Consider the following 12,678-nt stretch of genomic DNA (forward strand, 5'->3'; position numbering starts at 1 on the left):
TGGAGCGACTTGGAATTTTAAGAACCCCCGCTACACCCCTCAGAAGGCGATCCCGTGTAAGTCTGGGCTGTACAGAAGGGCTGGTAAAGTGCACTCAGGCCTGGGGTAGGAGAAGGCAGAGGCTGGGGACCGCTAGGTGCTTTGATAATTTTTTTTCCCCCCTGAAGGATCAGTGCTGTGAAAAGGCCCTTAAAAATTTGGGGGCAGAAAGGGAGCAAATAACATTTTGCAGGCCTCCTGTGTGCATCAAACAAGATGTTTTCCATTAGTGTTCTCATCTAATTTGTGAAGTAATCCGAGTTTGGTGTTCACATCCTTAATATTATTACCCCAAATCCCTTAAGAGGACACTTAATGGAGGGCCGGCTTTTGCGGTTCCGGACTTTTTAAGCTTATATGCACACACTGACTATTCTTCTCTCTTACAGACAAAACTTCTGTGCCATATCCTTTGTTTAAATGAGCTTTCCTTTAAGAACAGCCTATCGTTTGTTTCTTTGGACTGTCTCCTTCAACCCGGGGCCACCCTCAGAGCTGTAAGCCTAAATACAGACGCGGGGGTAGGAGCTGATAGGATTTCGGCGTGAGGCTGGGAGACGGTGCTGCAACTCCACTTTTCCCCTCTGGCCGCCTCACCTGGTGGCCCGGGGTTGCGACTCCCGCGGCCGCCTCCGCGTGGGGCTGAAGGGCAGCCGGGAGGAGTGGGGGTGGGAGGTCAGGGCCCCGCCCCACGTGGCTGTCGGGGTCCCGCTAGCCCCAGCCCCGCCCGCCGGCTGCCGAGCGAACTGCAGGGGGAGCTGACGCTAGGCGCGGGGCTGCCGGCCGGCGCTCCCGGTCCCCCGAGCGCCGCGCGCTATGGCGGGCGCCCCGCTAGTCCACAGCTCCGCGGCCGCCGGCTAGTCGGGCTGCGCGGTCCCTGCTGCCCTACTCCTTCCCCCCCGCGTCCCGGGCCTCGGAGCCGCGCTGGCGAGGATGAGTTCCTGGAGCTGGTTCTTGCTGCAGACCCTCTGTCTCCTGCTCACCGGCGCAGACCCGCGGCGCGGCGCGCCTGCCTTCGCCAACTGCGAGCTCAAGCCCCAGGTAAGGCGCGCGTCTCGAGCCGGCGAGGCGGATTCACCGTGTTACCTCCGCAGGCCCGCGAAGAACCGCGCGCTCGGATCCGGAGTCACCTCCCCGGCCGCGCCTTCTTTCTGGGTTCCCCTTTCTGGCGGGGGCGCAAGACCCCTGGCCGCATAAGACCCTGACCCCGGCCCTCGCCATTGGGCAGGGCAGCCAAAGAGAGTCCCAACTGGGTCTCCTGGGTCTCTCCCGTCTGCTTCGCGGGCTTTCGGGGACGTCGGGCGGAGGAGTCTTCGAAGACCGAGAGGTGCAGGGACTGTGGCACACTGACTTTGGAAGTTTGTTCTGCTCTCTCTTCCCCGGCGTTTACTTTCTCCTGCGCTTATCGAGATGGTAAAAGCGCCCTGCAGCTGCTTGACTTAACCGTCATATATTCAGTACCCGAGTTAGAAGGGATTTGGAGGAGCTGAAGTCAGTCCCCTTGTTTTACCGATGTGGGAGACTGGGGTAACTGAGGCTCAGAGAGGGACCTTTGCGCTCCAGGTCACACAGCGCATTCGCGAAGTAACCGCATCTGACAGCCTCTCGTTCACGCACAGGCGCTTCCCTAGATATTCGCATCGGCGCTTTGCAGGTGAGGGGAACCCAGGCTAGGGAGTCTCGGTGACCTACCCGGGTTCACCCAGCCCTCCAGGAGCAGAAGCCGAGCGGCAATCGGACAGGTCTAGCGTCTCCGAGGCTGGCCCCCCTTTCAAGATGAATGTTTCCTTCTTCTGATTAGTTTTCTTAGGCTCGAATTTTCTGTCGTTCTCCAGTTCTTTCGAGCTCCGTGAAGGTTGTGTTTGTTTCGGTGGGTCTGATCTCCGGATCTCTGGAGTTGGGGAGGGTGATACTAGACCCTCGGACCTTAGGTCGGCCCACCTTCGGTGACACCTGCGGAGCATCGTGGGCCCCGTCACCCTGGTAATTTTATTCATCGTCCTAACCACACCAAAGGAGAGGGAGACCTAATGAGCTTTTCTGGCTCACGGGGCTGAGCGGGAAGTCACACTGAGTTCCCTGACGCGTCCTGGGCTGCGGACTTGCGGAGGCTCTCCCTCTAGGACGGCGGGAGGCGCAGTGGCTGGAGAGGAAGTCCGCAGCAGGGAGAGTTTCAAACACCATAGGACAGCTGAGCCCTGGGTCTACAAAGCAGTCCATCCTTTCCTGTGAAAGCAAACGTTTTTCACTGCTGCAAATCCACTCGTAGTTATAGTCTGACGAGTGAGTCTTGGTAAAGTCTTTGTTTCTCTTGATTCTTGAACCCCTCTCCATGGCCTTTTTACTCTCGCAGTTCTCAAACTTTTTTGGTCCCAGGACCCCTCTACGATCTAAAAAAGTGCTGAGGACTCCAAAGAGCCTTTATGCATGTGGGTTAATGGAAGTTTTAGTAAGGACACACGCCCTTAATCTTCAGAGCAGTGATATTATCCCACACATATAGCCTCTAGAAAAGTCTGTATACGCTTGTGAGAGAATGAGAGCATGAGAGGAAAATATCTTAGCATTATTGTTGAAATAGTTCTGACCTTGCACTCTGCTTGGAGGGATCTTGGGGACAGCCACAGGTCCCTGGACCACATTTGGGAAATCTCTGTTCTTTTCCGTGGGCAAACTGTCTTATCCCCTGCCAAGGTCAGATCAGTCAGCGGCAGGACTGTCTGACCTGCTCTGTGGGGGGCGCTGCGGGTGGGTGCCCCCCCCCCTCAGGCTGGGGTCTTGAGATTGTAGAGCAAAGCTCGGGAATCCAGCCTCCAGTCCAGTGCAGCAGCTTACTGGGTAGCATTCTGCGGTTTGAGAACTGGTTTGGTGTCCACTTTAGTTAATCATTACAGAGAGGTCTTCTAAGCTGGTCTGTCTGCAGATACTGCAGACTTTGCGCTGAGCACCAAGCAGGTCGTCTCTTCCTTATCTACACTCAAACAGAACTCAGTGAGTGTTCTTTATTATTCCTGTCTCTGTTCTTTCACCTGTGCTATTTCTTCCCGCAAATATCCACATGCTTGCTCCTATACTTCCATCTGGTCTTTGCTCAAAGTCTTTGAAAGAGACCTTTCCTGATTATCTGTTAAAGGTTATGTCAACCCCTGACCCACCTGCACTCCTATCTGCCTTTCCTGCTTTATTTTTTTCCGGAGCACTTAACTGATAAAAATTTGTTTGCTGCTGCTCTCCTACTCACTTCCCCCACTGCCTCACACACCATGTAATCTTCGTAAGGGTAGGAATTTTTGTTTGTTTGGCTTGCTGCGTCCCCAGTGCTTAGAAGAGTGCTTGGGCACAGTAGATGCTCAATAAATATTTGTTGAATGAAGACTGTTAACGAAAGCCAACTCACTTTGGTATCATTCTAATTGGTCTGCCGAAGAGTACTTTTGGAAAAGTGCCATTATCACAGGCCCCAGGAGGCTGGGATGGGAGGAGCTCAGGGGTGCAGCCGCCAAGGGACTTAGCCCACATTGCACAAGTTGCCATTGAGCTCCTTTGTTTCGTTGCATGGATTACAGATACATGGTTTAAAATCGCCAGTGACTCAGCGGACAGAGCTTGTAGCTTCTTGCGCTCGTCATCCATGGATGTGTCTTTTTTCTTCCAGGCCAGCTGCAGCAAGGTCCAGAAGGACGTGTGTTTATCGTATTAAGTTTTTATTCTAATCAGTCATAATGGTTTTTTTTTTTAAGTTTGTTTTTTTTTTAATCTATTTGACAGACCGAGAGAGAGAGCACAAGCAGGGGGAGCGGCAGGCAGAGGGAGAAGCCGGGTCCCTGCTAAGCAAGGAGCCCAATGCAGGACTCGATTCCAGGACCCCAGGATCATGACCCGAGTCGAAGGCAGATGCTTAACCCACTGAGCCACCCAGGTGCCCATCCTTCGGTGAAATATTAAAACATGTGGCTTCAGCTAGTAGCATGTGGTAGCCGCAGTTACACTGAAATGGGGTGGTAGAACAATTTTGTTCTTTTTCTTTTATGGAGACGAAACAGCCCCACCCCTGAGTATAAGTGCAGTTGCACCCCTAGGACCAATGCAGTGACCTGGGGGCTTGCTGGTGGGCAGGGCAAGGGGAGAGGTCCCAGATCAGAAGTCCTGAAGACTTTCTTCAGTTGATGCTCTCCCCAAAGCACCCCTGCCTGAGAGGGCACTGTCAGTGGCCCCAGGAAGGGACTGCTGGTGCTGCGAGGGATGGGCAGAGCTCCATTTATTGAAGAAGCTAGCTCTCCAAGATGAGGAACACTTCTTTAAAAACTCTTTAAGACCCCTGGCTTAAAAAAGTGGGAAACCTCCCCAAATTGTCTTATTTTGAAAAGACGGAGTGGGAAAAGGTGGCAATTTGGAGATTTAAAAATGGTGTGGGATGCTTGGGTAGCTCAGTCAGTTAAGTGTCCGACTCTTGAGTTTAGCTCAAGTCATGATCTCAGGGTCGTAAAATTGAGCCCTGTCAGGTTTCATGCTCAGTACAGAGCTGGCTTGAGGTTCTCTCTTTCCCTCTCTCCCTCTGCCTCCCCTCTACCACCCTGGGCTCATTTTCTTTCTCTCAAATAAGTAAATAAATAAATAAAATCTTAAAAAAGAGTGGTGGTGTGGATTTATTTGGGGGGTAGGTGGGTCATGGGGTTAAGGGAAGGGGACCTGGACAGAGCCTTTTCTTCAGAGTCAGGAAGCACTCCTGAGCAGCCGCATGCCTACTAGCGTATCCATGGAAAGAGGACGTATCCATGGAAAGAGGACGCTGAGTCAGGAGTATAGTGTGTTCCGTCTTAAGGTGGCATCTTGTGGTGTTTTAAACCCAGGATTCAGGGCGCCTGGGTGGCTCAATGGGTTAAGCCTCTGCCTTCGGCTCAGGTCATGATCCCGGAGTCCTGGGATGGAGTCCCACATCGGGCTCTCTGCTCAGCAGGGGGCCTGCTTCCCTCTTTCTCTCTCTCTCTCTCTCTGCCTCTCTGCCTACTTGTGATCTCTCTCTGTCAAATAAATAAATAAAATCTTAAAAAAAAATAAACCCAGGATTCAGGAGCCAGCCTGCCTGGCTTCGAACTCACTCAGCAGTTCTGGGACCTTGGATCACATCATAATCCTCTCAAGGTCTCAATTTCCGCATGTGGAAATGGCCAGCATCTTAATTAATGGCGTATCTTCTCAACTGCCTTTCTTCTGATTCTGTCCTGAATGGGGGGTGCCTGGCAGGCTTTCATCCCCAGCATACCACCAAAACTCTTTTTGTTTCGGTCCCCAGTGTCCTCAGTGTTGCTCCATCCAGAGGCCAGTTCTCAAATCCTTGTGTGGCACCAGCCACGCTGAGCCCCGTGCTCAAGTTCTCCTCCTTGAAGCGCTGTCTTCACTTGGCTTCCTACTCTTTCGATTTTCTCAGCGACCTCGACTGTCACTTCTCTCATTCTCTTTTGCTGGTTGCTCTTCTTTCCCTTGACTTTGCAAGGTGAGATCATTTCTAGAACTTTCCTTTCCTAATTGATACATAGTCCCTTGGAAATCTTATTCAGTCCCTTGACTTTAAATAACATCTAAATGGTGGCCATTCCTCATGTTTATCTGTGGCCCAGGCCTCTCCCAAAGTCCGGACTCCTGCAGCTCAACTTCCCCACTGGTTGTTTACTTGACATCTCCACTCAGCAGGGCCCAAGCCAGATTTCTGACCTTCCCCTCTGCTCCTGTTCCACCCCCTCCCTCCTTTCTCTCAGTCGTTGGCAACTTCTTCCTCCTTTTAATTAACCAATTCATCAGCAAGTCCTATTAGCTCTAGCTTCTAAAATACACCCAGAACCTGATCACATCTCAATTCTGTCACTACAACTCTGTTTTCTCTCTTGGATTCTTTTGGTAACTTCTTGACTTTCTTGCATCTGTCCTCATCCCCATAGTCTACTGAAGGCCGGCCTTCAGAGCAGTCCTGTTCACGCATTTGGTTGGCTTGTGTTGCTCTTCTCACAGAAACCTGCTGTAGCTCCAGTGTGGCCTGGCCATGCTCACCTCTCTGACCTTTCTTCCTGCTTTCCTCTTCACTCATCCTGCAGTAGTTAGGATGGCATCCTTGCTGGAACCTTTCTGCCTCGGGGCCTTTGCACTGCTGTTCCTTCCTCCTGGATGGAATATTTTTTCAGATATCCCCCTGGTTTGCCCTTTCACCTGCCTTCACAGCAAGGCCTAAATCTCCTACCAGACATTTTGTGATTCCGATCACCTTATTTAAGGCTGAATCTCTCCTTCACCAGTATTTCCTGCTTTCATATTCTTTACAACAGATATCACTGACATACCTGAGGCAGGGGTCTGTTTTTTATTTGCTTATACTTCTAGTGCCCTAGAATACCCCAGTATCTCATGCCTACAACAGTCCCTGACACCCAGTAAATAGTTGTGGAATAAATGCAAGTTGAACAGATGTAGTAGGAGCATTCGTGTGCAATGCTTGAATGGTCCCTGGTGCACAGTGAACATTTCAGAACAGCTGGCTGTTCTTAGCGTCATTACTGTTATTACGTGGCTGGATGCCAGGACGTGAGTCTTGTTTTTTGTGGGTTTTTTTTTTTTTAAATATGAGCAGTTTTCAGCAAAAAGATTGTAAAACAACTCCATTGCTAGACTCATACTAATTGAAAAGGAAGAAATAAGTAATTAAATAAAAATGGATACATACAGTTGAACAGATTTTGTTTAAAGGAAGTGTAAAGGTGAGCCTGGGGGGCTCAGTGGGTTAAGCCTCTGTCTTTGGCTCAGGTCATGATCCTGGGGTTCTGGGATCAAGTCTCTTATGGGCTCCCTGCTTGGTGGGGAATCTGCTTCTTCCTCTCCTCTGCCCCTTCCCCTGCTTCTTCTCGCTCTCTCTCTCTGTCTCTGAAATAAATAAATAAATAAATATTAAAAAACTAAAGAGAAGTTTAGGTATTTTGAGATAGGATGAGAGTTTAGGGTGATTAAGAGTATTGGGGAAAAACAAACCCAAATCCAAGTGAAAGGAAACCACACCTCCTGCTCTGCCCATCCCCCAACCCCTGACCACCACCCTGCAGTAGGGGTTGCATTTTCCTGGGAATATATTAGTCTGATATCACAGTCTCCTTGTAGATGACGACGAGTTAGGTGCCCATGGGTTTAATAATAGCATTTTAGCTCTTTGCCGTGTCTCCCAGTTGGAGGCTGTGGAGAAGTCCTTTGGTGGACTATGTGGAATGTGTGTGAGCAGATCCTGTCCATTGGTCTGCGACGCCTGGTCATAGCACTCCCCAGGGCCCTTCAGTGAGCAACTCTTCCCCATAAAATGAATAAACCAAACTCAACCTCTACCTCAAAGACCACCTCGACCAAATGAGTTGCCTTTACAGGTACTCATTTTGTGACCCATTTTAAATGAACCAAAGTGTAACTGTCACTCTCAGCTTTTGAGTAGCATCTGGTTAACCAGCGTTTTTCTACCAGCTTGATTTAATTTTAACAATAAGGCATTTGACTGCTTAATTAGCCTTGGCAACCATTGTTTTAGATAGAGTTTCAGTTTGGTTTTTTGATGTATTTAAGTAACCCTGAGGACAGTCATTACTCTCTTAAAGGATGCCAGAGGGCTGGCTAGAGACCCTGGATTTGATTCATCTCTTAATATCAATTCAGTTGTTAATAAGTTTAAAAAATACATTCTTTCTTTCATTTTTCATTCATTTAACAATTACCTGCCTAGTTTGTTTATTCCCATAACCTGTGGCAGATATTATCTAACTTTTAAAGATGGGGAATCTATGTTTAAAAAAAAAAAAAAAAGAAAGGATAAAAGGGCGCCTGGGTGGCTCAGTAGGTTAAAGCCTCTGCCTTCGGCTCAGGTCATGATCCCCGGGTCCTGGGATTGAGCCTCACATCAGGCTCTCTGCTCAGCAGGGAGCCTGGTTCCTCCTCTCTCTCTGCCTGCCTCTCTGCCTAGTTGTGATTTCTCTCTGTCAAATAAAATATTAAAAAAAAATAAATAAAGATGGGGAATCTGAGGTACAGAGAAATGAAGCGGCTTTTAAAAATCTCAGGGAGGTAGCTGGGACAAGCAGAATTTAGACTCTTGTTACCAATTAGTGCAGTCTTGAAAACGTGTGTGTGTGAGCAGAACTGTAACTTAAATACTTAAAAAAACAAACAAACAAATAAGGCCACAGGCTGGGGGCTAGGGCTAGTGAGATATGTTCTGTTTGGCTTGGATGGCATTTAAGAAAATGGGGGCAACATATTCCAACTGAATTTTTTTTTTTTTTTTTTTTTTTTTTTTTTTGGAGTGAGTGTGGAAGCTGGGCGGGCAGAAAGAGAATCTTTTTTTTTTTTTTTTTTTTAAGGTTTTATTTATTTATGGTGGGGGAAGATCAGAATCCAGGGGGAGCAGCAGAGGGAGAAGCACACTTCCTGCTGAGCAGGGAGCTGAATGCGGGACTCCGTCCCAGGACCCCAAGATCATGATCTGAGCTGAAGGCAGATGCTTCATCAACTGAGCCACCCAGGCACCCCTTCAACTGGAATCTTTTATTTAAACTGAAGATTTTTAGTTGCTTTTGAAAAACCTGTTCTGGAGCGCTAGGCCTGCTCCCGTGTGGCCATGACTGGCTCAGGCTCCTTAGGCAATAGTGTTTATCCAGAGCTGTGAGCCTGTTTGCTGCCGACCGTCCCCCACTGTTACCTCATGCCCAGCCCTTGCGTCCTCTGTCCTCGTCTGAGTGGTCAGAAGGTCCTTTTGTGGAGGGTGGCCAGAGGGCAGGAGAATAAAAGGTTAAAGGCTGTGAGAATGAGGCCCCTGCGACAGCCAGCTTTTGTTTTAGGTTTTGAGATTCTGTGTGACTCTTCACTGGAAAATAGGTAGCTGCCTCTTACTGAAACCATTAACACACAAATGCAAATACAGCTGATCCTCATTCTTTGTAGACTTTGAAACCATTTGTGAATTGGCCTGCCTGCTAAAATTGATTTGTAACCCCAGTGCTTGTGGCACAGTCATGGTCATGTGTAGCCGTTTCCAGAACTGCAAAAATTTGAGGTCCCCGATGCACACACTCCCAGCTGGGGTCAAATAAGTCGATGCCGCGCTTTGTTTCAGCTCTCAACAAGTAACAGGTGAACAAGTGTTCTTTCAGTGGTCTGCTGAATACTATGTTTTTTGCATTTTTGTGCTTCTTGTGGGTGATCTCACTATTTAAAATAACCGAGCCCAGGTACCGTCTAGTGTTCCTAAGCGCAAGGAGGCTGTGACGTGCCTTAGGGAGAAAATGGTTGGGTTGGATGAGCTTTGTTCAGGCATGAGTTGTAGCGCTGTTGGCCATGAGTTCAGTGTTCATGAATTAGCCACATGTATACAATATGAGCTTTTCTTTTCTTTTTTTTTTTTTTTTTTAAGATTTTATTTATTTGTCAGAGAGAGAGAGAGCACAGCAGGCAGAGTGGCACGTGGAGGCAGAGGCAGAGAAGCAGGCTCCCCACTGAGCAAGGAGCCCGATGCAGGACTCAATTCCAGAACCCTGGGATCATGACCTGAGCCGAAGGCAGCAGCTTAACCAACTGAGCCATCCACGCGTCTCAGTACGGTGCTTTTCAACAGAAGCATTGCTCTGTCAATGAAAATGTTATAACCAGAGGCTTTTAAAAGGAACCTAACCCTTGTATTTCTCCTAGGAGCAGTGGTTCATTATTTGGTGATTCAGTGTTTGTGGTGACTTTATAGAACGTAACTATGACAATAATGAGAGCTGATTGTAAGTTGAAACTCTGCAATCCAGGAAAGCATATTACTTAAAGGGCTGCTCAAATTAAAGCTTTTTTTTTTTTGTAAAGAAATGTCTTCTGTAAACCTGGATTATCACATTTTTGGGCTGCTTGATGCATGGTTCACCTCACAAGTCTATCTGACCTTGAGACTTGAAGTCCTGGAGGGCTGCCTTGTGCATGTCTTTGTACGGGGTCTCTGAATAAACAGACACTTCCTAAATGCCTGCTGTTGAAACTGAGACCCTTAGGGCACTGTGGCTTGCCCTCGGGTGAATGGGTACCGCTGCTCAGCCTGTAGCTGTTGGGAGACAATGTGCAGCCCTTGAGAGCCACTGCTTCTGGGAATGTTGGATTTGAGATCTGAAGATGCAGACACCATCAGTCTGCCTGCCTGGGAAGTACCAGTGGTCTCCAGAGGTGTCCCCTCATCTCTATCAGGTGTGTCATTGGGAGTCCCTTGAGAGTCCCTGCTTTGCCTGAGGCCCAGTTCATTACTAGGGCAAACTCAAGGGCTGCTGTTACTTTTTTAACTTCAATCAGCATTTTGGTGGAAAAGGGGAAAATGCTGCCTCAAGGACTCCTGCTGCTGTCCGGTGAATCTACCTGGACTCAGAAGTCTAAATCGTACTTTAATCATCTTTCTCCTGCAGTGTGGCTTGTCTGTCCACTTCGTTTTCTCCTGTCAGGTTTCTGACCCTCCATATAATGCCTTAATGTCCTTTCTCTTCCTTTCAGCAAAGTGAATTGAATTCCTTCTGTGGACCATAAAGCGAGACCCGCCATCTTACTTCTTTGGCACGATCCATGTTCCGTACACTCGGGTTTGGGACTTCATCCCGGACAACTCCAAGGAAGCTTTTCAGCAGAGCAGCATTGTGTACATCGAGGTGGACCTCACTGACCCCTACACAATCTCGGCCCTCACTAGTTGTCAGATGCTGCCACAGGGAGAGAACCTCCAGGACGTACTCCCCCGGGACATCTACTGCCGCCTCAAGCGACACCTAGAGTACGTCAAGCTCATGATGCCCTTGTGGATGACTCCGGACCAGCATGGCAAAGGCCTCTATGCCGACTACCTCTTCAATGCCATTGCGGGGAACTGGGAGCGGAAGAGGCCCATCTGGGTGATGCTTATGGTCAACTCCCTGACGGAAGTGGACATTAAGTCCCGTGGGGTGCCTGTCTTAGACCTATACCTTGCCCAGGAGGCTGAGCGGCTGAGGAAGCAGACTGGGGCTGTGGAAAAGGTAGAAGAGCAGTGCCATCCACTGAATGGGCTGAACTTCTCACAGGTAAGACCCTCTGTGTGAAGGACCTGGCCTTTGATTATGTGTAAATCTACTGAAGTATAATTAGGAGGTAGATCAGAAGCATAGTTTATCCAAAAATTGTCTTTGCTCAAGAATGTTATTCTGAGGATTAAAAAATAAGCCCAAGAGTTAGATATATCACTTAACATGTATATTACTAAGAGAGAAAAGGTTTTTTTTCTCTTGTTATCCCAACAAGTATTGGCATACCTTTGTCACTTGTTTTAACTTAGGTTATGTATTAACAAGCTGCATTGAGAGGATGTGGACAATGTGAAAGTCGGACTGACTATCAGAGGGTATGGCCTGGTTTGAAAATGATACTGGCCATGGCTGTTTTAGGTCATCATGGTCCTTTTCAGATCAGTGTTGTGCCTCTTCAGGACACTCTCCCTAGGAAATCCCTTTGTGAGGCAGAGGTATGTTCCTCTTTTCCATAGTTTTCAACCCCCTCCCGTAGGACACTGGAATTTAGGGTTCATGTTCAAAAAGTTCTTCATTTCTCATAAGACAAGTGCCACTTTATTAAAGTGCCATTGTTTAATTGGTTTGGTGAAATTTGTTGTTGTTAATATTCTAAAGTACATTAGATGCCTCTGGGGACCAATGGGAATTTTACGATATGAAATAAGTAGTTTTTTACTTTTTAAAAATGTTTAATTGAAATATAGTTGACATATAATATTACATTAATTTCAGGTATACAATGTAGTGATTTGACAATGACATACATTATGAAATGTTCACCACAATAAGTATGGTGACCATATAAAGTTGTTACTATTATTGACTATATTGAAATAAGTATTCTTGTTTCGCAGATATTCTCAGTGGTTGGTCTTGGGAGGCTGGACCTCAGAATAAAAGTCAACCCTCTAGGCCTTAGCAGATCTCAGCAAGGCTGAACAGGGGCTGTTACTTAAAGAAGTTAAGGGCATTTAACAGCCTAAAAAATAGTGTTTCTGAGTTGATAAAAAATTTTTAGGGTATTTAATTTACCTTGTTAAGATTTTATATTAATAAACACTCAAGTGCTAAAATATAGTATTTGTTTGGCACATTGAAATTTATAGACAAATTAAGGGACCAATAATTGCCCCATCGATCTCTTGGGGGAGTTTTCTTGCATTATTTTGGAAACCCGTTGTCAATATTCTAATGTTTTCTTTTCTTTTTTTTTTTTTTAAAGATTTATTTATTTATTTGACAGAGATCACAAGTAGGCAGAGAGGCAGGCAGAGAGAGAGGAGGAAGCAGGCTCCCTGCTGAGCAGAGAGCCCGATGCGGGGCTCGATCCCAGGACCCTGGGATCATGCCTGAGCCGAAGGCAGAGGCTTTAACCCACTGAGCTACCCAGGTGCCCCTATTCTAATGTTTTCAATGTCTACATTTAATACAATGTTTTCTAAAAGGCAAATGCTTAGATTTAAAGGCTCACTGATTTTAACCTTACAAGCTTGAAATCTGTGAGAATTTCTGCCTGAGCTAAGCCTTTTATCATACTTCCAATTGGGAAGGGAAAAGGCTT

General features: G+C 47.5%; 1 protein-coding gene across 1 annotated transcript in view; it reads left to right on the plus strand.

The window, feature by feature from the left end:
• The first annotated feature begins 797 nt into the window (after nt 1-797).
• Nucleotides 798-12,678, plus strand: part of TRABD2A (TraB domain containing 2A) — a 130,256-nt gene continuing 118,375 nt past the window's right edge. Inside the window, 3 exon segments of the mRNA XM_047745431.1 lie at nt 798-1,080; nt 10,573-10,591; nt 10,594-11,132. Coding sequence (XP_047601387.1) covers nt 973-1,080; nt 10,573-10,591; nt 10,594-11,132 — 666 coding nt within the window. The 5' untranslated portion in view covers nt 798-972.

Source organism: Lutra lutra, chromosome 9 (assembly GCF_902655055.1).
Source record: "Lutra lutra chromosome 9, mLutLut1.2, whole genome shotgun sequence".
Taxonomy (NCBI): domain Eukaryota; kingdom Metazoa; phylum Chordata; class Mammalia; order Carnivora; family Mustelidae; genus Lutra; species Lutra lutra.